At 49.1% G+C, this 25,345-nt stretch overlaps 1 protein-coding gene across 1 annotated transcript in view; it reads left to right on the top strand.

Annotated features, from left to right (window-relative positions):
* Pkd1l2 (polycystin 1 like 2) overlaps nucleotides 1–25,345 on the top strand; it is a 93,240-nt gene that overhangs the window by 8,918 nt on the left and 58,977 nt on the right. The window contains exons 5-16 of the mRNA XM_032887540.1: nucleotides 768–915; nucleotides 4,541–4,770; nucleotides 7,373–7,777; nucleotides 9,006–9,083; nucleotides 9,919–9,967; nucleotides 10,826–10,907; nucleotides 12,824–12,941; nucleotides 13,771–13,978; nucleotides 16,077–16,197; nucleotides 16,829–16,836; nucleotides 16,920–17,053; nucleotides 24,705–24,881. Of these exons, the coding sequence (XP_032743431.1) occupies nucleotides 768–915; nucleotides 4,541–4,770; nucleotides 7,373–7,777; nucleotides 9,006–9,083; nucleotides 9,919–9,967; nucleotides 10,826–10,907; nucleotides 12,824–12,941; nucleotides 13,771–13,978; nucleotides 16,077–16,197; nucleotides 16,829–16,836; nucleotides 16,920–17,053; nucleotides 24,705–24,881 (1,758 nt within the window). The remainder of the gene's footprint in view (nucleotides 1–767; nucleotides 916–4,540; nucleotides 4,771–7,372; nucleotides 7,778–9,005; nucleotides 9,084–9,918; nucleotides 9,968–10,825; nucleotides 10,908–12,823; nucleotides 12,942–13,770; nucleotides 13,979–16,076; nucleotides 16,198–16,828; nucleotides 16,837–16,919; nucleotides 17,054–24,704; nucleotides 24,882–25,345) is intronic.

Here is a 25,345-nt window from a genome sequence, read left to right as displayed (position 1 = left end):
TGTATCCCTCTCTACGAAACAATCCAGGGTTGTGGTGACAATGACTGCCACTAGTCATCAAAACAGGGGTCTTGAGGGATGTGCATGCTTTCAGGGTCCTGCCTAGTATGTGAGAGATCCTGGGTTTGAATCCCAACACCACATACATCCAGGCATGCTTGTAATCGCAGAATTCCCGAGGCGGAGGCAGGAGGCTCAGGAGTTCAAGGCCATCTGAAACTACGTTTTGTATTTGAGGGCTGAGATGTACAAATCCTGTCCAAGAAAATAAAACAAAAATGAAAATGACAAACATTTAAAAGGCCAGAGAGATGCTGACTCAGCAGCAGAGGCGCCTGTGGTCGGATGGCCTGACGTTTATCCCTGCAGTCCACATGGCAAAGGGAGAGAACTGGCTCTTCCGGGCTGTCCTTTAACCTTCACATACATGTGCATACCTGTTCACGTGTGCACCACACACAGTGAGTAAGCAAACAAACAAGCAGATCTCTCGAAAGTAGAACTAATCAGGAGGCGGAGGCAGGTGGATCTCTGTGAGTTTGAAGCTAGCTTGGGCTACACAGTGAGTTCCAGGTCAGCTAGGGCTATATAAAGACTCTCAAACTAAACTGAACTACACTACACTACACTAAAAATAGTAAAACTATAATAAACTTTAAATGTCTTATATAAAAGCAATGGCCACATGGGTAGAAGGAAGTGGGTTTTAAGCAGAAACAGACATCACTGGTTCACGAATTCACAGAGCATCCTGCTTGGGTCTGCAGGCCTGCGGCTGGTGGTGCCCAACGGGAGCTTCGCCTTTGACAATGTCACCATCTCCCTGATGTGGCTCCTTTCTCCCTACACTGGAAACCTGTCCTGTGTACTCAGCATGGGAGATGGCTATACCTTTGACCCCTACTACCCTGCCAGGTAAGAGTGACCTCTGATCCTTCAGGCAGGTTGTATCGGTCAGCTTCTGCTGTATAACAAGCAACCCCCAAACCTAATGGCTGGGACCATAGTTTTCATTTCTCAGGGTTCTGGGGACGGCTGCCTAGATTTCCCGGCTGGGCTGACCCTGTGGGTGGTGACTGGACCAGGAAGGCCTCTGTCTCTCACATGTCCCGTGGTTAACTAGATGTCAGTGGAGGGCATGAGCTGTTCACCATTACACAGGCTGGCCTGGGCTGGATTCCGTGTGGTTTCTAGAATTGAGAGTCAACTGTTGTGAGAGCTATTGGGCTTCTTCTGTCAGTGTGGAGTGATAGCGCTGCCCTAGGGTGGTGCCAGGCCGTGTGCTCAGGGTTTCTACTGCTTTGATGAAACGCCATGACCAAAAAGCAAGTCAGGGCAGGACCCTGGAGGCAGGAGCTCATGCAGAGGCCATGGAGGGTGCTGCTTACTGGTTTGCTCCTCGTGGCTTACTCAGCCTGCTTTCTTGTAGAACCCAGGACCACCAGCCCAGGGATGGCTCCACCCACCCTGGGCTGGGCCCTCCCCCACTGATCACTAATTGAGAAAATGCCCTACAGCTGGGTCTCATGGAGGCATTTCCTCAACTGAGGCTTCTTCTTTCTCAGAGGACGCTAGCTTGTGTCAAGTTGACTCGAAAGCAGCTAGGACAGCTGGGGAGATGGCTCAGGGGTAAAGGAACCTGAGTTTGATTCCCCAGAACCCATTGATAAAATAAAACCTTAACCCCACCAGGCACAGTGGTCTACCCTGCCTTTCCAATGGTGTGGCAGCAGAAAGAAGATCCCTTAGGGCTTGCTGGCCAACTAGCCTAGCCTACTTGATGAGGTCTGTGTTAATGAGAGACACCTGTGGTAATAAATAAATAAATAAATAAATAATAAATAAATAAATAATAAATAAATAAAGGTGGACAAGACCCAAGGAATGACATCTTAAGTTTTCTTCTCACCTTTATGTGCTCCCATACACACATGTTACATGCATGTTCACGTGTGTGCAGCACCCCAACACATAAGCAACCCTTTCTCTCTGACACCTATTTGGGCAGCAGCTTTAAGCAAAGTCACCAGCATCTTGTCTCTTCTGGGAGCAATTGACTGGAAAACATCATGAATTTTTTTTAATTACGTAGAAGCCATAGTGTGCAAATGTCATTGTGCTTAACTTACCGCTTTCCTTCCTTCATTGATTCCCTCCTTCATTTTTATTTCTTCTTTCTATTTTTTTAAAGACTTATTTATTTATTATATGTAAGTACACTGTAGCTGTCTTCAGACACACCAGAAGAGGGCATCAGATCTCATTACAGATGGTTGTGAGCCACCATGTGGTTGCTGGGAATTGAACTCAGGACCTCTGGAAGAGCAGTCAGTGCTCTTAACCACTGAGCCGTCTCTCCAGCCCCTATTTGTTCTTTCTAAGACATTTATTTATTATAGGGGGGCACTCTTGTGCCACATGCACGTGTAGAGGCCAGAGGATAACTTTAACTGAGGAGGCAGATAACTCCTTCCACCACGTGGGTTCTGAGAATGGGACTCAGACCATCAGGCCTGACAGCCAGCTCACTCACTACACTGAGCACCCCTTCTGTCTGTCGGTCTGTCTGTCTGACCACCCATCCATCTGCCTGTCCATCCATCTGTCTGACTGCCTGTTCATCTGTCTGTTTGTCTGTCCGTCTCTGTCTTTCCTTCCCCACTTCTAGATAGAATCTCATTCCATACTAACTACCTATCCCAGGCTGGCCCTGAACTTCTTACCCTCTTGCCTCATAAACCTCATAAAGAGTGCTTGGATTATAGATATGAGCCTCCATACTCCCCAGGGCCCTTGTTTGACTTTTTGCAATGCTGGGGGGTTTGAACCTAGGGTCTCATGCATGCTAAGTTGGTGCTTGACCACAAAACTAGAGACTTCTAGTTGTGCTTGACTTCTTGTTAGTCTAAGAGGTAGGAACTTTAAAGTTGGACGCCATTCCTCCTACATGACCTTGTGGAGAACCAACCTGATGGACCAGAGTGTTCTCTCCTTTGGAAACACCCCTTCTGCCCTGCATTCGATGTCCTTGTTCATACATATGTCAGGCTGTTTTCTTTATCTGTCTTGGAAAAGCCTCTGCATATCTGAGATTGTACTGTGTGTCTTATGGGACATTTTATAGAAGGCCGGCCTTGTTCAAGCCCGGAATTGGGTAGCATGTGCCCCCTACTGGCAGGACTGAGAATTGACTCTTTTTCTGTACCCCACTAGGGGTTGCCTTGATATCTGAGCTGTATTGGGGTGACAATCTTGTTGGGAAAATGCTAATTATGAGGCAATACAAGCCTTGTGGAGGAACTAGATACACACAGGCTGCTGGGAAGCACAGAGGGAGTTGGTGGTTGGGAAGAAGTCTTTTGGATTTGGGTGCAGAAGCAGAGAATCTAGGACAGTGGTTCTCAACCTTCCTCATGCTGTGGCCCTTTATACAGTTCCACATGTTGCAGTGACCCCCAACCATAGAATTATTTTCATCGCTACTTCATAACTATAATTTTGCTACTGTCACGAATTGCAGTGTAAACATCTGTGTTTTCTGAGAGTCTCAGGCAACCCTGTGAAAGGGTCGGTGGACTCCAAAGGGGTCTCCACCCACAAGTTGAGAACTGTTGGTCTAAGGGAGGGCCTGGCCTGAACCTGAAGAAACAGGTCATACCCTGCAAAACGCTCACTTTCCATTGTGCTCATGAGTACGAGGGAAGATGAGAGATTCTGGAAAGCTCAAAGCTGTTGATGCTTGCCTGTCTGAGGAGACTGAGAGGACTGAGGAGACTGTTCCTGGAAGAAGAACCTTGGAACATGTAGTTCCTGGGACTTGAACTCAGGACCTCTGGAAGAGCAATCAGTGTTCTTAACCACTGAGCCATCTCCCCAGCCCAAGTAATTGTTTTCAAAGGACCAGCAGTTGACTTTTTTCGAAGCTGATCCATGCTGTTCCTGATCCGATGCTGAGTTGTCCTAGTTCGACCTCCCCTGACAATAGAGAACCGGGTGTGCCATGTGACATCTTTTTCTTTCCTCTGTCAAACTTTTTGTTGTTGTTTTTGAGACAGTCCAGACTAGCCTCAAAATCACTATGTAGCAGAGGAAGGTCTTGAACTTTTTTTTTTTCCTAAAGATTTATTTATTATACACTGTTGCTGTCTTCAGACACACCAGAAGAGGGCATCAGATCTCATTGCAGATGGTTGTGAGCCACCATGTGGTTGCTGGGATTTGAACTCAGGACCTCTGGAAAAGCAGTCAGTGCTCTTAACCCCTGAGCCATCTCTCCAGCCCCCGGTCTTGAACTTCTAATCTTCTGCCTCCTCCTGCTGGGTGCTGGGACGGCAGACAGGCATTGGCACACCTAGTTAATGGAGGGCTGGAGATCAAACTCTGAGCTGCATCCGTGCTAAGCAAGCCCCCTGCGTTACATGCTGCCCACCACACCCCTGACTCCCGGCCTCGCCGCCATCTTGCCTATGGAGAGCACAGAAGCGGTGAACCCATGCATGATTCTTGAAGCTGTGCTCCTTTAACCCCGGTTCCCCTACAGTGTGTCCAGCAATGTGACCCACCAGTTCACCTCTCCCGGGGAGTTCACGGTGTTTGCTGAGTGTACGACCAGCGAGTGGCACGTGACCGCTCAGAAGCAAGTGATCCTCCGAGAGAAGATGGAGACGCCCCGTGTCACTGGGTGCTCTGGCCTGTCTGGATCTGGAGCCGGCCTTCTCTGTCAGGCTGTCTTTGGGGAACCCCTGTGGGTTCAGATGGATCTGGATGGAGGTGAGTCTGCAAGGTCGAGCAGGTGGAGGCACACGGAGGATTTGCCTCCTCTAAATCTATCCAGCTAACCTGAGGCTTTAGTGTCTTAGCGTCCTTGTGTTCATTTATTTAACACCCATGGTATCTTCAGGGCTAAGTGCTTGGTCTATGATGGCCCACTCAGGATAGACTCCACTTAATCTACCCCAATCTAGAAGGCCAGTGGCCAGAAAGAATCCCCGCCTTCCTAAGGATCTGTCTGCATGTCCACAATCCTATTTGAAACACTGGCCCTCTATACCACTTCCCTCTGAGGGAATTTCAATAGGAAGGGGTGGGCTTAGGAGGGGCTGCCTATAGCACACAGCCAGTGCTGGCCGTGAGCATGGCGCCATCCTGTGGCCGTGAAGTCCCGCAGTCAGCTGTACACAAAGGGATACAGGCCTACCCACAGTTCTGGCGAGGGTACATTCTGATTGGACACGGTATCGTCTAATTAAGCCAGAGGCCATTCTGATTGGTTCCAACATCTACCTTGTTTAGCCAAGGCTTCCACGCTGATTGGTTACAGCTTCCGTTCTAATTTATTACAGAGATCACTCTAATTGTGCCCACAGGATCCATTACTCCTCGGCACATCCATTCCCGGTGCTTAGATAGTTCCCATCGATATTTTAGGTAACACCGCTTTTGTCCACAGAGACCGCCCCGCCTTATCCTCAACAACGTTTTCCCACAAAGCGCAGTCCAGTTAGAGCTCTGAATGGAGAGCCCTATTGACATAAATGATGCAGTGCAGAGCTAGGATGGCGGTGATGGTGGTGCGGGGGATGTTAGTGGTGATGGCGTAATGATGATAGGGATGATGGGGATGATGGGGATGATGTGGATGATGGGGATGATGACGGTGATGGTGGTGGCGATCATCAAATGAGGAAGGGTCTGACTCAGTATGACATCCTTCACTCCGATCGTCTTAATGGCATTGTGATGGGCTCCGACACGGCCGGCACTCACGAGGTTCCTTCCTGTTCCTGTGTGCCTGTTGCCTAACAGGGGCTGATATGTGCACCCAGGGTAAAGTAAAATAATCTTCCGTTGATTTATTTAGTCTTCCTATGAATACAATTGTGTGTCAGCTCTTTACCAGGTGTGCGGGAGGTGGGAATACACATGAAAGTGAAGGGTCCTGCTCCTATAGGGCTTTTTTTTTTTTTTTTTTTTCGGAGCTGGGGATCGAACCCAGGGCCTTGCGCTTCCTAGGCAAGCGCTCTACCCCTGAGCCAAATCCCCAACCCTCCTATAGGGCTTTATGGTATCACCATCATCACCAAATGATCATCATCACTGTCACTATCATCACCACCACCAGTATGTCCTCTTCCTTCTCCTTCTCCTCTTCTTCCCCTTCCGCCCTTTTCATCAGCATCCTGGCGTGGCTCCTACTGGAGAGAATATCATCTAGTTGCATGGGTCCCATTTTCTTTCTTTTCTTTTTTTTAATACAACTCTTTCTTTTTTTTAAAGAATTTTTATTTTAGAAAAGATCTATTTATTTGTTTCATGTATGTGGGTACACTGCCTTCAGACACACTAGAAGAATGGGCTCCAAATCCCATTACAGATGGTTGTGAGCCACCATGTGGGTGCTAGGAATTGAACTCAGGACCTCAGGAAGAGCAGTCGGTGCTCTTAACCGCTGAGCCATCTCTCCCGCCTTACATCACATTGTCAAACAGCTACAGTATTTGGCATCCAGCTAGGACAGTCGTTTGCAGCCTGCAAGGGAGGCTGCATTTTGTGGGGAGGGGGTTGGGTTTCACAGAGTTTACCTGTGCTAGGAGGTCACCAGTGGATGCTAAGGGAAACACCTTCACCTATTTTGGCTGAAAAGAGTGCTTGAAGTTGGGGTTGGGGATTTAGCTCAGTGGTAGAGCGCTTGCCTAGCAAACGCAAGGCCCTGGGTTCGGTCCTCAGCCCAAAAAAAAAAAAAAAAAAAAGAGTGCTTGAAGTTCATGCTCCTGCTTCAATATTCTTGTGCCCCACCCCCACCTCAGATTCCTCAGTTTCCCACCGAAAGGGGGGAGGGGTCCCTATCATCAGGCTGTTCTTAGCAGTTGCTTTAAATTCCTGGGTTCAAGGGCTTAATTAAATAACGAGGCTGCAGCCGTGACTCAGTTGGAAGAGTACCTGCCATTCAAGAAACCCTGGGTTTGATCTCCAAACTGAGCACAGTGGGGCTTGCCTGTTATCCTAATTCTTGAGAGGTTCAGACAGGAAAATCTAGAGTTCAAGGCTAGCCTCTGCTACATAGTGAGGTCAGGGACAGCCTGGGCTCCATTAGACCCTATCTCAAAACCAACCAAACAAACAATAAAAAAATTTTTTTCAGAGAGAATCCAGAAAGTAAAAATAAATAAATAAAAAGTAAATAATCACTTATTAAGCCAAAACTCAAAATAATACAGTTAGCATTTAGGGAGGCTGGTCGGTCCTCACTTATTTCTTTGGACCCATATCTATGTCTAGGGCAGAACTTGACATCAGAACTCAGCCTGAACTATCTTAGAACGCTAGTGCACAGTTGGTAATGGCCTTCCTAAATTTCCCTTACTCCTCCTAGGAGTCGGGGCGACTTACGCTGTGCTTTCGGGTAATAGAACTCTGGCTGAGCTCACCACCCCAAGGGGCTCGCAGCTTTACAATCTGACCCTGGGGAGAGACATCCAGGAGCTGCTGGGCCCTGGGAGGCACCACCTGAAGATCCAAGATGTCAGCACCAGCACGGCCTCCGCCCGTTCGGGAACCTTCACTGTGCACTTTGTGGAGCTGCTGTCGGGGCTTCGGGCCTCCTGGGCTTCTGACCGCGTGGAGCTCGGGTGGGACTTGTTGGTCAATGTCTCGGTGGCTCATGGTACCCTGGAGGAGCTGACCTTCGAGGTGGCGGGACTCAATGCGAACTTCTCCCGGAAGGAAGAGAGCGGTGGGCGGTCATCTGGGAGCTACCGCGTGGCTGTTCCTGATGAAGGTACTGGGGTTGGCAGCTTCCCCGCCAATTTCTAGTTTGGTCCCCCTGGGGCTCAGAGGGGTGACACCAGGCAGGTATGAGAGTCTCAGGCCTTCCGCCCGAGAGAACAAAGGTTCCACAAGAGAGCCAGCCTCCTCCTCCAGCATAGTCCTGACGCTTCCTTCCCCACCCCCTTCTCCAAGAGTCTTGCTTGGGACAGGAAGAAGCCAAAGGATGGAAATAAATGAAAAAGTACACACCACACTGGGGCTTGAGTCCCCGTGCCAACTGGCAAACATATCTGTGTCCCGTGAGCCATGTGCGTCCCAGGATTGACACGAATGCGGTCCAGGGTAAACTTGTAAACTTACTTAAAACGTTATGAGATTTATTTATTCACTTATTTATGGTAGCCCACTTGCTCCGTTCTTGAGTTGAGCTCTGTGGGTGACATCATGTCCCCGTGCCCTAAGTTTGGACGCACCTGCTGGCTTTCGTCTCCCTCTGCTCCCGCTGAAACTATTCATTGAAGTTTATCCACTTTTAACTGCTAAAACCTGGGCCAATCCAGTGGCCTTTTGCTCGGTTTTAGATTAACAGACTTCTTTCCTTCCTGAGGCGAGATGATCTAGGCCTCTCCAGGAAGAGGGAGGACACAAAGGGTCAGGACTCCGCCCTTGGGGGGCATGTTTGAAATTGCCTCTGTGAGCTCCTGAGACCATCTGCTGGGCCCCTCAAACTACAGCCCACAGGATGATAAGCGCTGTGCTTCCCCTTCAGCTGGCTGCATGTAAACAGCATCTTACTCTCCCACCATCCCTCTCCTGAAGGCCTATGTCTGGTCCACAGTTCTTACCCACACTTGGTCCACTGTATTTCCTAGGAGCAGACGGACATCCATTCGCTTATTCCCACCCTCTCTATTCCTTCATCGCAGGCTGATTCCACAGGGCATGAGAAAAGAACCTGCCTGTGGAGTTCTCCCATCTCAAAGAACCTTCTCGTGCTGTTAAGGGCAGCCCCACCCCAAGCCTGCTATGTCTCCGGGTCGTTGTACCTTCCCCTGTGTGCTCCCAGAGTCTCACTGTAGGCCCGGTATATAGTAGGGCTAATAAGTATGTAGAGGCTGAGAGATTCCAGGGCTGCCGTCAAGGCTGCCAGACAGGCACATGAAGGGAGAGCTGTCTCCATTGTGTCACGGAATTTGTGACAACGCTGGTGACTCTTCCCCCACCCCCTTGCCTTGCAGGCACCTTCCTGGTCACTGTGCACGTGCGGAACGCTTTCTCAGACCTGAGCTTGGACATCGGGAACGTCACGGTCACTGGTGAGGTGTTTGTACTCTTAGGAGTCTAGGACGCTGAACCTGCCTGGGGTCTAGCGAGGAGCCCTTCAAACAGAGTCGTGAACACGGAGCCCAGCCCACAGTCGCAGATTCTTCTGGGTGCTCTAAAGACACAGTTACAGATAGTGTCGTTAAGTTCCACACTGACCGCGTACAGGCGTTCTTCCTGCCGTGACTCCCTGAACTGCACAGCATGACAGTGCTCCCGACCACACATTCACATTATCTTAGGCATTATAATCTAGAGACCATCCAGAGTGTAGGAGGTGAGCTTGAAGTTTTCTTCACCGGCTCCCGGGATGGCCTGAGGGTGTGGCTCAGTGGTAGCGCCCTTCCTCAGCACACAGAAACATTGGACTCTACCCCTGTGCTGCAAACACAATAACAGAATATAGAAGATGACGGCCGGGGGATGACTCTGAGGGTCAAGAGCTTGCTATGCAGGTGTGAGCTCCTGAGATCGGATCCCTAGCACTCAGGCAAGAGTCAGGTGGGGCAGCCACACATCTGTCCCCCACAGAACCTTATCATCTGCGTCTCCACCACCCCCATGGTAGACATCTTGGGGCATCTTCAACATGATCTCTTTGGTTTTTTTTTTCATATTTGTTTGTTTGTTTGCTTGTTTGAGAAGGGTCTTGTTTTGTTGTCTAGACTTGCCACAAACTCTAGGCTCACCTGCTCCTCCTGCCACCCCAACCACTCCCCCTCCATAGCTGGGACCAGAGTACATGCCATGATCCTTCCATGACTCTGCCTTTATAGTTTATAATGTTTTCCACTGAAGCTTTAATTCTTGTTCCCACTATGTTCACAGCCCCTTCCAGTCTCCGAGAACTGTCTGGAATGAAAGCCAAGCAGAGAACGTCCTTTAAAACGTTTTTTTTTTAAAGACTTATTTATTTAATGTATATGAATACACCATAGCTGTCTTCAGACACACCAGAAGAGAGCATCAGATCCCATTACAGATGGTTGCGAGCCACAATGTGGTTGGTGGGATTTGAACTCAGGACCTCAGGAAGAGCAGTCAGTGCTCTTAACCACTGAGCCATCTCTCCAGCCAACCCCCTCTTTCGAACACTTAACTTCACAAGGAAACAGTATCCAAGCAGTCTCCTTAGAGTTTTGAGTTTAGGAAACTGACAGGGTCTCCACACTTTCTTCCATTTGGAGAAAGAGCCCAAGAGTATGTTCTCTAACCACCACAGGGTTAGGCTGTGAAGCAACGAGACCCTGGGTCATGTAGGTAGGCCTCAGGAAGTAAATAACACATTTCTGTAAATGATAATAATAATAATAATAATAATAATAATAATAATAACAATAATAATAATAATATGCAATACAAGAAATCATCGGAGAAATTAGAAGATATTCCTAACTAGAATGATAATGGCAGCATGATTGATCCACATCCGTGGGCTGCAGCTGGAGCAGCGTTCACAGGGAAATGCACAACCGTTAGCACCCGTTTGAGGAGACAAAGCCCCGGTTCTTCAGTGTTTGCAGTTTTCGGTTTCAGTTTTCAGTTTTCCTCGACACTGTGCAGGTGCTTCCTGGTGATAACAAAGACCTACTGTGCGCCTGCAGTGTTCGAGAATTGACATTTAGGGCTGAGACGAGAGGGCGAGAAGGCAGGTGTGCTCTGTGCCCTCGTGAAGCTTAGAGATAAGCAGACGAAAGAAGAGAACTGAGAGTGTTGTGTGTCTGTTAGGAACCAGGTGGACCAACAGCAAGCATCAAGAGTGTGCGCTCGAGGGTGTGCCCAGAGGGGACGTGAAGATCGGGAAGGTGGCTCAGTGGGTACAGCTCTTGCTACTCAGTGGAAGCTGAGCGTGATCCCAAGAGCCTATAATCAATCCAGATGCCCCGACAAGCTAGGAAGTGGAGACACGAGAATCCCCAGGAGCATAAAGGTCAGTTAGCCAGGTATACACAGTGGAGAGTAAGAGCCCGTGTGATATAAGAGTTGCAGAAAACAAGGACTGACACCTGGGGTGTCCCCTGACCTCCACACGCTCATGGCACACACAGGCCATCAGAGGTTGAGTTCCACTGTAGCCTTGTGTGATTCTGGGTCAAGGCTCGAGCAAGAGGACCCATAGGTAAGTTGTTTAACTGGTCCTACCAGCAATTTCTTCCAGAATTCACCTGGGGGCCTGCTGATTCCTCTTCTAGAGCTGACATGCTCTTCATGGTTGCCCAACCAGCAATGTCTCCTCTTCCTTCTGATGCTTCTGGAAGCCGGTCCCACAGGGAAGCTTCTCCATGTCTGTGGCAACCGTGGGGGTCAGAGGCCAGCAAATCATCAGAGGGACAGATACACAGAGACTCAGAACATAGCTGGGAGATACAGGCATGAGCCTCTGAGACTTGGCTGCCTCTAAGTCTTGTATTCCTTCTAGTTTTTCTTTCTTCGTGTGTACATGTTCCTCAAGAGCCATACACCTTGGCCTTGTGTAGGTAGTGCCTCTCGTTATCCTGGAGCTCGACAAGTAGTCTAGTCTGGCCTGCCAGTGAGCTCAGAGATCCATTCATCTAGTCTTTCCAAGGCTGGGATTACAGCATAGGTCACAGCCCTCGGTGGGTTCAGGGTGAGGGCAGGGTTGGCTTCATATCATTGTGTTTGCAAAACAAAGACCTTAATAATGGCGCCGCCTCTCCCCACATCCCTCAAGGCCTCTATTCTTAACTGATTGCCTCTGCCTTCCACATTCTCCTGCTTCCTCTAATTGAATTCCCTCTAAGGAAGCACAGGTGGTACTCAGAGTGTTAAGAGTCCATTAATGTCCCTTAAGGGTAGCAGTTGGGTCTCTACCAGGTCCCCCAATGTTGCTGTAAAATTAAAAATAGGGCTTTCTTTTACCCTGCACTAGATCCGACATCATAGTGCCCCAAGATATCTGGTAGATATCTTCATATCAGTCAGCAAAGCCTCTCACCCACTTTGCTCCATCCCATATCAAACTGCCGATGGCTGCTCTCTGAGCCTGGCAACAGTCTCTCTACCCGTCTAGTTCCCAACGCAGGTTGCCACCATGCCAGACACACACATCCCAATTCTATGGCGGTCCAGTATCTCCAGCCACCACACATTCTTTTGAATTCAATTAAATCGCCACATAAAAGAACACACAACACAATAACCTCTGACCCAGTTGATAAGATGTAATTTGCTCATCTAGACACACAAAGCCCTGTACACATCCATCCCTTAAGAATATTCATAAGAACCTGTAAATGTGCAGAGAGGAATCTTAACATCAGTCTCTGTGTTCTCTCAGCTGCTTCTCCCTGATCCAGTCTCCTCCTCCTCTCTAAAACTTTTCTCCCGCCCATCCTTCCTTCTTGTCCAATGACAGGCTTCATTCTATCCTATACCTGCCTTCACCTGCATAATGACATCATCCTACACCCCAACATCAGCACAGGGCCTGTGTCTAGAATAGCCTCTGTCCATGCAGGCAACCACAGAGTGGATCCTAAGCCTACATTGGAGATAAAGCTATGTACCCAGTGAGTCTTAGGAAGGCACACCGTGCCTCCAGAGGGAAACCTGAGAGGAGACTACCATCCAGAACCTTCTCTGCTCTTAGCCTCACCCTGTGGCCACTCCCAGCATGCACTGCTCTGGGGTGGAGGGTAAGTTGGTGGCGGCACTCTACAGTGAAGCTGAGTTATGGAGTGTTCTATCACTGGGGGGGTCCCTTTCTCTGCAGGGACACAAGCGGGACATGAAGGTGTTCACTGAGCCTGAACTGTACGTGGACCCTTTCACAGAAGTCACACTGGGCTGGCCGGATGATGACCCAGGCTTGGACTTCCACTGGTCCTGTGGTAAGTGGTGTGACTTTCCTGCCCGCCCGCATCATTGATGAGAGAGCATCGTCAGGATTGTCTGTTCTCTCTCCACCGGACACAAATCTAGCCTGACGCTGCCCGCCCATGTGTGCCAGAGTGTGAACCTCAGAGATGGGAATGGAGGCAAAAACAAGGAGCGATTGTGTTCCTGAATGCGTGTGACCGGGCATGGGGAGAGTTAACAGCAGTAACAAAACCTAAAAGCTTGGTTGCTTTGTTCATTGACATCATCCACTGGCAAATCCAGATAAGATCTGTGACCAGATAGGCCTCCTCTGAGAGTGTCCTTCCTCCTAACATACAATACCACACACATACACACACACACACACACTCATCACCACATACACTCACTTACACACTCACACACACTTACACACGCTCACTTACACACTCACTTACACTCACTTACACACATATGTATTCACTTACACACACTCACCACACACTCATTTACACACACACTCACACACTTACACACTCACTTATACGCATACACACACACTCACCACACACACTTATTCACACACTCCTTTACACACTCACTTACACACATATACACACTTACACACACACACACACCAAAATAAAATGGGACAACTGGAAGTTGGGCATGGTGGGTTATCCCTGTAACCCTGTCAGTCAGGGGGCAGAAGCAGGAAGACCTGGAGTTTGAGGCTAGCCTAGGCTGTGCCACCAGATCTTGTCTTGACAAAATCATTAACAGAAGCTTTGCTAAACCAGAAAGTCCACGGTGTGTTGGGTTCAGGGATGCAGTGCACGAGTGTCTTCCCATCTCTCTCAGGACATTGCTGGGCTCAGTGGAAGACCTGTGTGGAGAGGCAACTGCTCCACACAGACCAGAGGTTGCTGGTGCTCCGTACCTTCTGTCTGCCACCTCTCAACTCTGCTGTCACCCTGCATTTGGCTATCCTACGGGGCCAAGAACTGGAGAGAGAGACAGAACGGTGCATCTATGTGTCTGCTCCCCTGGACCTTGGGCCTCAAATCAGGTGAGGCACGTGGGTGCCATGTCATTGGCCGGCACCACTTGGAGGTGAGACCGGTAGAGTGGATCAACCAATCTCACTTGTGCTCCCATAGGGGTGGCAACCTGTGGATCCACAACAAATGGCATGAAGGGACCGCAGAAGTCTATGACAACTTCATCCAGGGAACAGAGACTTGGAGGAGGAGTTGGGGGAGGGGTTGGGGAGGCAGGGCCTTGCAGATCCTACCAGATTAATGTTTTCCACCCAGGAGCTACCCAAGGTCCCTGAGCAGGAGGGGACATGCTCCAAGCTTGCTTCAAAACTTTCTGCTCTCAGTGGATTGGCTTAGCATCTTATAGGAGTCAAAGGAGAAACTTGAGGTAGCAGGGCCTGTCAGCAGGGTCCCCACTGGAAGCAGATGGCCCACGATAGTCAGGAACTTATTACAGATGGATAAGCATCCTCTTTCAGGTGATAGTGAACAGGACTAACCCAGGTGACAGTGCTATAGGGTGGGGCAAGCCATCGCTCCTAGGACTGCAGAGGTAAGACAGGGGATGCCTGGAATCCCCTCTGTGGAGAGAGACAGAAGCCATGGCCTTGACTAGGGGATGAGGGGATGCTGATACTGCCATGCCAGCGCTCTGGTAAGAAATAAATGAATAACCTTGTGCTCCCCTCAGCCCACCATCTCCCCCTCAAACTTCCTGGGCCCCTACCAATGCTTTCCATGGATGGGAGCTGAGACATTGTCTCTGCTGGGAGAGCTGGAGAATGGTCTGGAAGGTCTGTAGAAACCCACCAGCATGCTTGCACTAGGGAAGACACTAATAAAAGAATTAGGGGGTTTGACGGACTCATGAAGTTAAGGCTAAGCGGACTCAGGGAGGCATTAGACATGCACCAGATGTCAAAGTGACCTGTCAGGGGCTCCAGGGAGGGTGAGGGAGGTCACTATATAGGGAGCTGTAGCTGAACAGATGATCTTCAGGTTCACTGAGAGACCTTGTCTCAAACAATAAGATGAAGAGAGAAGATATTCCATATCAACCTTACACACACACCTGTGTAAACACACATGCACACATCTGTGTATGCATACACCTGTGTACACACATACACACATGCATGCCTGCTCACACACCTGTACAAACACACATGCGTGCATGCATACACATGCACACACATGCACACACATGCACACACACATGCATACAAATAGACACCTGTGTACATACATACACACATGCATGCATGCACACACACCTACCTGTACATACACACACACACACACAGAGGCATGCACACAGACACCTGTGTACACACACACGCACACATCTGTGTATGCACCTGCACACATGCTCACACACACCTGTACAAACACACACGTGCATGCGTACACACATGCACACACATGCACATACACATGCATACAAATAGACACCTGTGTACACACATGCATGCATGCATGCATGCACACACACCTGTCTGTACACACACACACACACACAAACACATACCCCAAAACAAAAACACAAAAGAAGGCCCAGGGGTTGGGCCCTGACTCATGGTTCATGGTTCATGTTCCGTCCATCCACTGAGGAGTGGTGTCACCTAGGACCAATCATGCACGTCCTCTGAGGCTAGCGTGCTCCCAAGTGCTCTTGGGGCTCTGACGTCACTCTCAGAGCTACTCTGGCCATGCACCATATGTGTGCTGTGAAGCCGCGGCACTGTCGCTTTTAGTAACACAATAGAGGATCTCAGAAGTTATCTGACTTTGTCCACTTCCTTTGCAGCTAAGGAAACCAATTGAGCAGCTCATACAAGGCAAATCTTCCTAAGTGACAGGGTCAGGATTGGAAGCTAGGGACCTGTCCTGCACCCCCACCCCACCCCAGCATCGCTGCAAGTGGAGTGCGTGTTCTGACTCTTCTTCTGCCTGCAGACCAAGGCTCTGCCCTGGCTTAGGTTGGAGCATTGGTGGGCTTTTTCCGTCTTTGATTTGGACAAAGGCAATGTTCCCACCTTCTCCACAGACTTGAGAACTGGGCAAAGACCAGGCGAGTGATTCCGACGCCTGAGGGAACTTTCTCTCTTTATCCTCTGTACCTTCCAGCTGTCAGAAGAACTGCCGACCAGTGAAAGCCGACCAAGATGTTCTGCTCACCGTCACTGTGGGAGATGAAACCCCAGTGGCCATGTTCAACTGGTACTTAGATGACACCTCACCAGAGAAGGTGAGATGTCACAGCCGCTCAGAAGAAACTGTGTCCTCCAAGAGGACCAGGAATGCCAGGTCCTGAGCCAGGGTAGACCAAGCCCATTTGGAGCCAGTGCAGGGGCAATGAGGAAGATTAGGGGGTGTGCTTTAAAGGTACCCAAGGGAATTTCTAACAGGTGAATGGACACACAGGAGCAAAGCCTATGAGGAGAGAGAGACTGCTGCCCTCAGCCCAAGGCCCTGCCAGGATGCATACATCTCCCAGCTGCTGGGCATGGGGATGATGGTCTATAAACATCTCCTAACCCAGCACCCTTACCCAAAGGAAGGCTATTTCTGCAGCATGCCTCACACACAGCCATGGGGCCACACTGAGAAGAATGCCTCTTAAAAGTGCTTTGCTCTCACCCCTTCTCTGCCCTGTTTACTTGCCTGGCTCACTCCCCCAGCGAGTTCACCCTGCAAAAGTGACCTGCACACATCCCTCGTTAGGGCTCCTCCCTCAGTTAAGTGGTCTACACCTATGCCTCCTCGGGCTCCTTTTTCTGGGAAGCTGACCTCAGGCAAGAGACTAGACTGGAGACTGTTTACTGACCTAATGGGTAGCAGCAGGGCCACCATTTGCTCATCGGAAAGACATGTGACAGGCCCAGGGGTTGGAAGCCACAGGACTGAGGAAGTCCAGGCGCCTACCTAATAAACTCTAAGGGCCTGAGTGCTCTTCCCTTGCAGGCCGAGCCTCCCAGCAGCCTGCAGACTCAGAGGATTTTGGCCACGATCACTGACCCTCCTTCACAGCAACTCCTCTGTGCTGCTACTGAACAGCAGCTTCCTGCAGACCTGGGGACCTGTTATTCACATCCGGGTCACAGGTGAGATGACGCCACTCCAACCTGTTATTCACATCCGGGTCACAGGGTGAGATGATGTCACTCCCGACCTGTTATTCACATCTGGGTCACAGGTGAGATGCTGTCACTCCAACTCTTGTTATAGGACCAAGGCCAACTTGAAACACTAAAATAAGAGACTCTGGCCTATTGTGGAGCAAGGCATGGAGTCTTCTGCCTGGAAGACTTTGGGCAAAGGATTTGACTTCATGTTGCCTCAGTTTCCCCACGTGTGGCTCTGGGGTGACATAAATGCCTGTCCTGGAACTGTCCTCATGCAAGATGATTGGCAGGATGCTAGTTGTACAAACCGTCACCCTAAGACAACCTGTGTGTGCCACCATAAGTCAGGGTGACTCAGTGCTCAGACAGAGTCCCAGAACAAAGGCTATGCTTTCAAGAACACCCCCTGTGACCCTTCATCATGACCTAAGTTCTAGGACTGCAGGCTAGTGGCACCTGCGTGTGTGCCTGAGGTTCTGTATTTCCTGACACATCCCACGGGTGCCCACAGACAGACAAACTAAGGCGGGCACTTGTCAAAGGTGGACACACCTGCTCTACCCCAGACTTTCTCAACTGAGTTAGGCCAACACGGAGGGGTGGCTGTTCTTCCCAAGGACCTGGGTTCAAGTCCCAGCTCCCACATGGCTGACCAGGGTTACTCACACTGTTTGTAACTCCAGCTCCAGAGAATCTGTTGCTCTCTCTCTCTCACAGACAGACAGACAGACAGACAGACATGCAGGCAAAGCACCGATGCACATAAAAAATAGTAAACCATTAAAAAAGGGAAAAGTTTCTCCTTTGCTCAGCTCTCGTGGCCAGTGCTCTTTTGAACTCCGTGGCTGTGTCACAAGTGGTGGTGAAAGAGCGAACCCCAAAACAGGGGGCGTGTCTCTCCCCGATCGCGGGATGGGGTGCCCCAGGAATCACGAGTAGCCGCCTTGATGTAACTGCAAGAGGTAGCTTTTATTAACGAGATCCCGGGTCGACTCAGGGATCCCGGGTCGACTCGTATCTCACACAGGAGACAGAGGAATCGACCCCGAGCCTCCAAACTCGGGGGTTTATATAGGGGAGGTTAGGGGGTTTGGCGAGGTTACACACAATTGGCTAATTTCTGGCGCGGCTATAGGTGATTGGCTCATTTAAACATGGCAGTGAGATTACAGCACAGCAGGAGAGTACGTATTGACTGGAGCGTACAGGATTTTAGGAGCTAGGGGCGTATCAGGGTTTGAAGGACATCTGGTTAAGGTGTGACTCTGAGTAAGCTGGGGGAGGTGCCTTTCTGCCAGATGGTTTGGGTCAGTCCTGATAACTCGGGCTGGTTCCTGCATTCCTTTTCTTTATCTTTATGGTCTGTTAGTCCTAGCAGCAGGGGGGCTGCCTGGACTTGCTTTTTCACAGTGTTTAGTCCTGAATCTGAATTTTCTTTTAACTTCATATTTTTAAACCTTACATCTGTATAATTTTCCTTTCATTCCCCTCTTCTTCTACTAAGTAATTCTAATCTTAGAATTTTGACATCAAGTCTCGTATTTGGTCTCACCAGTTGTCCTAACCGACTGGTACTGTTGTCTCAGAACCATCAACCGCACAGCACCCACTCAATTTTTAACAAAAGCAATTAACCTGTTTGTCACGCAGGGTCCAAAAACTAAAACCAAGAAAATTATTAGTAATGGCCCAGCCATATAGCAGAGAGTAGGGTAGTCATCCAGGGAGACCGAGTGAACCAAGACTCAAACCAACCTTGTTGAGCGTCTCTATCTTTTTGTAGGAGTCAAACCTATTAACTAGTTTCTCTAACACACATGGACCTATAATCAGAAGTAGAAGCAAAACTAAGAAGGGTCCCATAAGGGAAAATACCAGAGTAGTCATCCAAGGAGATCTACTAAACCAGCTCTCGAACCATCCCTGATGCGCTTCTCTGTCTGCCTTTTGTCTAACCTTTCTAAGTTTATTCATGGAGTCTTTAATTACTCCTGAATGGCAGTTCTGAATTCTCTATAAGCCTTGCATTGCAACAGCAGATGTCCTTGTGCTGCCCTTGCAGCACCTAGATAGCCTTAGCCCTAAGTAATTCTCAACTCCTTTTTTTGTGTCTTACTAAGTCTTTAGCATCAGGATTCCAATCTGGACACTATCTAAACCTACACACCAAGGTCATGTCTAGCTTTTAGAACTTCTAAACTTATACAGATTGTGATACCTGAGGCACAGTCCCAAGAAGTGTTAGGAGTACTAACATATGCAATGTTACATCATTTGTAATGGAAATCAAGCCTATCCCCACACCTATCTTGATAGAACCCAGGACAAACATGACTGAATTTCCCTCTAGGTCCCAGCTCTCAGCCCTAACAGCTAGTACACGGCTGGTGAGGGCTGAGAATTGACGGCTGTCAGGGTGGTCAGCAGCACCAGGTACAGTCCTTTCCAGCGAGGCTCGAATGTCTGGGCTCAGTGTAGCTGCAATCTCCGACCTGGAACTGATGGGATGTCTCTGGGGTCTCCGGGGCATAGGCTGCTGTCAGCTGTGAGCAGATTTCTTTCTGTATCACCTGTAGGTCTTTTAGCCTGGCATACAAATCATTATTACTATGACATGTTGGTTCAGTAACATCATCTAATACAGTCAGAGGAGTTGAGGCCCCATATAAGATCTCAAAGGGGTAAGGCTGAATCTGGAAGGGGTATTTCTTGCTCTGAAGAGAGCAAGAGGGAAGGAGTGCCACCCAGTCTGTGCCAGTCTCCATGGTCAATTTAATTTGGTCAGGGTCTCTCTTAGAGTTTTATTTATTTACTCTACCTGTCCTGAACTTTGAGGTCTGTAAACACAATGTAATTTCCAATCGACCTCTAAATACTTGGCCACACCCTGGCTTACCTTGGCAACGAAAGTAGGGCCTTTGTCTGACCAGATTACCTTGAGCATTCCAAATCGGGGGAAGATTTCTTCCAGTATCTTCTTGATGATTGCAGAGGCCGTCTCTCATTTGGTGAGGAAAGCTTCTATCTATTCCTGAAAATGTATCTACAAGCACTAGGAGATACTTGTGATTATATTTTTCTGGTTTTATCTCAGTGAAGTTCACTTCGACTTTTCACTAAACTCTCTAGGTCTCTTTGCCCTGTTTGCTTGCTAAGCATTCACTTATTGACATACCTTATACTTTCTACTGTCTCTCTGGCTAAAATCTTAAAGTCTATTACATACACCTTAACTATTTGGACAAACTTCTTATCTCCTAAATGAGTCCATTTCTGTATTTGGCAAAGTGAGTCTTTTCTTTGTTCTCTGGGGAGTATAGCTTTCCCCTCAAGTGTGTCATTGTCTTTTTTTTCTTTTTTTTTTTCGTTAAAGCAATTTGGGCCTTTTCTTCTGTTGTACATTCTAAGTGAGGCCATCCCTTAGTCCAATCCCAGTTCCCAGTGGCTGTCTCTTGCAGGCCTGTAACCAGGATAGGCTCCTGCATAGCCATTTCCCAAGCCACTTGATCTGCTTCGTTATTGCCCCATGCCACTGAATCTCTTCCCTCCTGATATCCTGAGCAATGAATAGTACTCACAGTTGTTGGCTTCACCAGGGCATCCAAGAGATGGTAAAGGCATCTGCAGTGCTGATGTGCTGGGAGGGTAGAAGTTCAGCCATCCCAGATGACGTCGTGTTGTCCACCATGGCAGCACCCACTTGTCTCTGACCTTCATTCATGAAGAGAACTGTTCCCGTCTGTGGACAAGGTCCTCAGCTTTCAGCAGGGGTCAATCAGCCAGTCGCAGAGGTCTTTCCTCCACCCATGGGCTTCTGTCAGTGCTTGACACTCGTGCTGTGGTGGCTCCAGGTCCGGATTGGGCAGCAAGGTGACCAGATTGTCCCCAACCGGTGGAGAATCTAGTCCATGGCAGCTGACCAGTGGTCCCATCTTTTGGGACACTCTCAGCCACTCTATCACAGTTTAAGTCCTGGATTGGGTGATAATTGTTAGTGCCCGGCTGGCAGGAGTGATATGTTCCAAGCAGAACAGCGCTAGGCCATTCATCTCCCAGCATCAGGTACTGGTGCACTGAGACAGGTCTTAAGCTCCACATACACAGTCTGTAGATATGCATACACATGGCCTCATCCAGCCATTTCAGCCCATGCAAGCCATTTTGGGGAGCAATTTTCTCATGAGCAAGGGATGGGGGCAGTCAGGGATGACTATGAACTAGTGGGTTACCCGGCCCACGCCAAGGTCCACTGTTCTTCGGGCAGTCCATAAGTATTGTTCATTGCCAGTAGCCCCTTGCACTCAAGGTCTTTGGATATTGGCCCACTGGGGGGCATAGGAGCACAGAGCATTGGGTCCCTGTATCCACACTTCCCTTCTATCTCTGTACATAGCCAGCACTCTAGGACCAAGAAGCTCTCCAGTGGCCCCTCTTGTTCTTTCTTGGGCAGTCCCTGACCCAGTGTCCTTTTTTCTTTGCATTAGGCACACTGATCTTTAGCCAGGAATTCTCTTCTGTTGCCAGGTACTATCTTCCTAGGTTCCCTAACTACTGTGGCCAGTATATGTTCCTCTCTCGTCTTTTATCTCTCTTTAGCTCTCTAACTTCCTCTTCTTTTTGTCTCTTTTCTTCCCTAGTTTTCTGCTCTTTTTACCTTCTTTTCTCTTTCTAACTTATACTAACTCTCAGCAACTTAACTTAACCCTTTAAATTTCTGTAACATTCTCTTCATATCCTTTCCTTATCTTAGCCAGATTGGTGGGGCATTTTCCAGCCCCTCAGAGACCCACCCTTGGAGCCTGGCGGCAGACCTGGCACTCCCTACCTTTAGGCGTATTGAAGTCAACAGGCAGAAGTGAAGGCCTTCCATCGTGTCTGGAACATTCTTTCTGGCCTCCAGTAGGATTCTGTCTTTCCTCAGTGGTAAAGAAGACTTCTAACAGTTACTAACAAACATCTCAAATGGGATGGTGAGAAAACAAGAGAATCTTGTGAAGAGAGCAAACAGCAAACAGTCACACAGCTAAACCAGAAGGCCTTTCTTGGAACAAAAGGGCCATTGTACAACAAATAAGCACAAGCTTTGTCTATGAAACGGAAATGTGAGCAGAGAGGCAGCCGATCTGTTATCGACTATCTCTCTAGACTTAGATTTTCCCTCAAGGAGCATCTCTCTTCAGTGTCAGCTCCATCGCTTTGCCTCTCAAGAGAACCAGGCTCCAAATGACACTAGGCTTCTAGTAACAACTAATAATTACAAAAGGATGGAGAGATGGTTAGAACCTGGTTGCTAGATACTAAGCAGCTGATAAAAGAATTGTAACCAATTCACCTGGGGCGATCAGGACCTCAGTAGCAGCCCTTTTACCAAACTGTCCCACTGGGTTTAAAGGCCCATGGAAAAGAAAACATTAATCCTGACCTTGGCCACCGCCAAAGCCTGAATTCTAAATTTTGACTGGCAAAACAAAACAAAATTCTTTACAGCTTGTTGTAGATTCTTTGAAACTATTTTAGGGGCTCTTTTTGTCCCCCAACCTGGGGCATCTCTCCTTGGGGAGGAGGCTCAAGAGAGAAAGATAAAACTCCTGGCAGAAAACAATTTCTCTCAAGCAAATTATTTTCAACTTTTAACTTAAGCACCAACAGGACCAAGTAAAACTCTTTGACGAACAAAGCAAACAGTTTCATGATTTCAAACACAGTCGTCGGTCCAAGATTTTAAACACGGTCGTCAGTCCAAATTCAAACACGAAACAAAAGTCAAAAAGACACTGGACAATACCACAGAAAACAATCCAGACAAACAAGACCAAGACAAAGCATCCTATAACCAATTTTCACAGATGCCTGGTACCTTCAGTACCTGGCCCAAACTGCAGCTTAACCGCTTCTGGGATACCAAACACAGAAACAGAATACAGACAACAGACACTAACACATCTAAGCACATTTGTCCGTGCCTATACTCAAATAGGCAGCCGAACTCGACCTCCAAAGTCAAGTCACAGTCAGATCTTTTTGACTGCTAGTTGCCGGGTCCTCCCGACAAAGGCTGGCTCTCGGAACGTCTCTCACTCGTCCCAGAGCCAGGACCCGACAAAGGCTGGCTCTCGGAACGTCTCTCACACGTCCCAGAGCCTGCGGAGTCGGGGCGTCCCCCTTCCGCTTAGTTTGTAGTGGGTAGGAATACTCTTCTACCCGAGTGCACTCTTGGGTGGGGAAACCTCTTCCACCCTCATGCACTCTCAAGCTAGCCTTTACACTGGGTGGGGATACTCATCCACCCGCTTCGGAGTAGAAAACCTCTTCTACTCCCAGACGCCCCACACCGGGTAGGAATACTCTTCTACCCCGGAGTAGGAAAACCTCTTCTACTCCCTGGCGTCTGTACCGGTACCGAAAAATGCAAAATCCGTAACACGCAACTCACATCCACATGCATACACACACACTCAGCGGCCGCTTTCTAGCACTCACACTAACGTACCTCCAAGGGGCATTCGGGGTTCCGGGGAGTCACGCTCCGATCCCGGACGAGCCCCCAAATGAAAGAGCGAACCCCAAAACGGGGGACGTGTCTCTCGCTCCGATCGCGGGATGGGGTGCCCCCAGGAATCACGAGTAGCCGTCTTGATGTAACTGCAAGAGGTAGCTTTTATTAACGAGATCCCGGGTCGACTCAGGGATCCCGGGTCAACTCGTATCTCACACAGGAGACAGAGGAATCGACCCCGAGCCTCCAAACTCGGGGGTTTATATAGGGGAGGTTAGGGGGTTTGGCGAGGTTACACACAATTGGCTAATTTCTGGCGTGGCTATAGGTGATTGGCTCATTTAAACATGGCAGTGAGATTACAGCACAGCAGGAGAGTACGTATTGACTGGAGCGTACAGGATTTTAGGAGCTAGGGGCATATCAGGGTTTGAAGGACATCTGGTTAAGGTGTGACTCTGAGTAAGCTGGGGGAGGTGCCCTCCTGCCAGATGGTTTGGGTCAGTCCTGATAACTCGGGCTGGTTCCTGCATTCCTTTTCTTTATCTTTATGGTCTGTTAGTCCTAGCAGCAGGGCGGGGCTGCCTGGACTTGCTTTTCACAGTGTTTAGTCCTGAATCTGAATTTTCTTTTAACTTCATATTTTTAAACCTTACATCTGTATAATTTTCCTTTCAGTGGTACATGGCTGAAGGACAGACAGGGGCTCACAATGCTGAGGGTGTGATGCTGGGAACAGATGGCTTCTGGGTAGCATCCACCTGCTTCCAGCTCCATTGTATTTCGGTTCCTCCCTGTCTTAGCCATCTGACCTCTGGGAGATCTGCTCATGTTGGCCTATGAGGAAGTTACTGTTGGTTCCACTTTACAGATGACAGAGGTCAAACCAAGGCCACTTAGGAAATAGCAGAACTCCAGCACCACATCTGCCCACTTTCTCAGTGAGCCTGGGGCCCTGCACTGGGGATAATTGTTAGATAGGAGTATTTGGGGGCCTACTCCAGAATCTCCAGAGAGGTCAGAGGCTGCTGGTCTGAAAAGGGCCAGAAACCGTGAAGCTCCCAGGCCGTCCTGAAGAAGGGTTAAAGTTTTAGACATGCGGTCCTCTAAACACAGTGAATTTTCATTTCCCAGCACTGACCGGCCACGCCTACGGGGAGGACACCCACGTGATCAGCATGCTACCTCCACCTGAGGTGCCTGCCTGCATGATTGACCCTGAGGAAGGTTCTGTACTGACGAGCTTCGCCATCTTCTGCAGCACCCCTACGGCTCCGGGCCCTGTGGAGTACTGCTTCTGTGTACAGTCAGGTACCAGCTAGAGGCTCTGCTCTTCCCTCAGCTCCCAGACTCATTTTCTGTAAGAATAGGGATTGTCTGTATCAGCTGCGATAGAGTGTGTTCTATAATGAGAGAGGATAACAGGGTGAGGGATTCCTAAGTCATGGTCACCCCCAAAGCACTGACCCAGTCATGGTACCAGAAGGGCAGCCATGCAAGAGCAGCATCTGCCCAAACCCAGGGGATGCAATGACTTGTCCCATTGTAGGGAATATAAAACGGTTAAATGGATGAAGAGACACAACAAGTAGGGGCATACCAGGTCATAGTCCTCAACACACGCACACACACACACACACACACACACACACACACACACACACACATACACATACCACATGGGGAGGAGACAGAGAGAGACAGAGAGATTAGGGAGAGGGAGAAGAGAGAGGGGGGGGTAAATAGAGGGGAGAGAGAGTTGGGGGAGAGGAAGA

The sequence above is a fragment of the Rattus rattus genome, chromosome 17 (genome assembly GCF_011064425.1).
Source record: "Rattus rattus isolate New Zealand chromosome 17, Rrattus_CSIRO_v1, whole genome shotgun sequence".
NCBI classification, from domain to species: domain Eukaryota; kingdom Metazoa; phylum Chordata; class Mammalia; order Rodentia; family Muridae; genus Rattus; species Rattus rattus.
The sequence above is the reverse complement of the archived record's forward strand: the minus strand, read 5'-3'. Positions and strand labels throughout refer to the sequence as shown.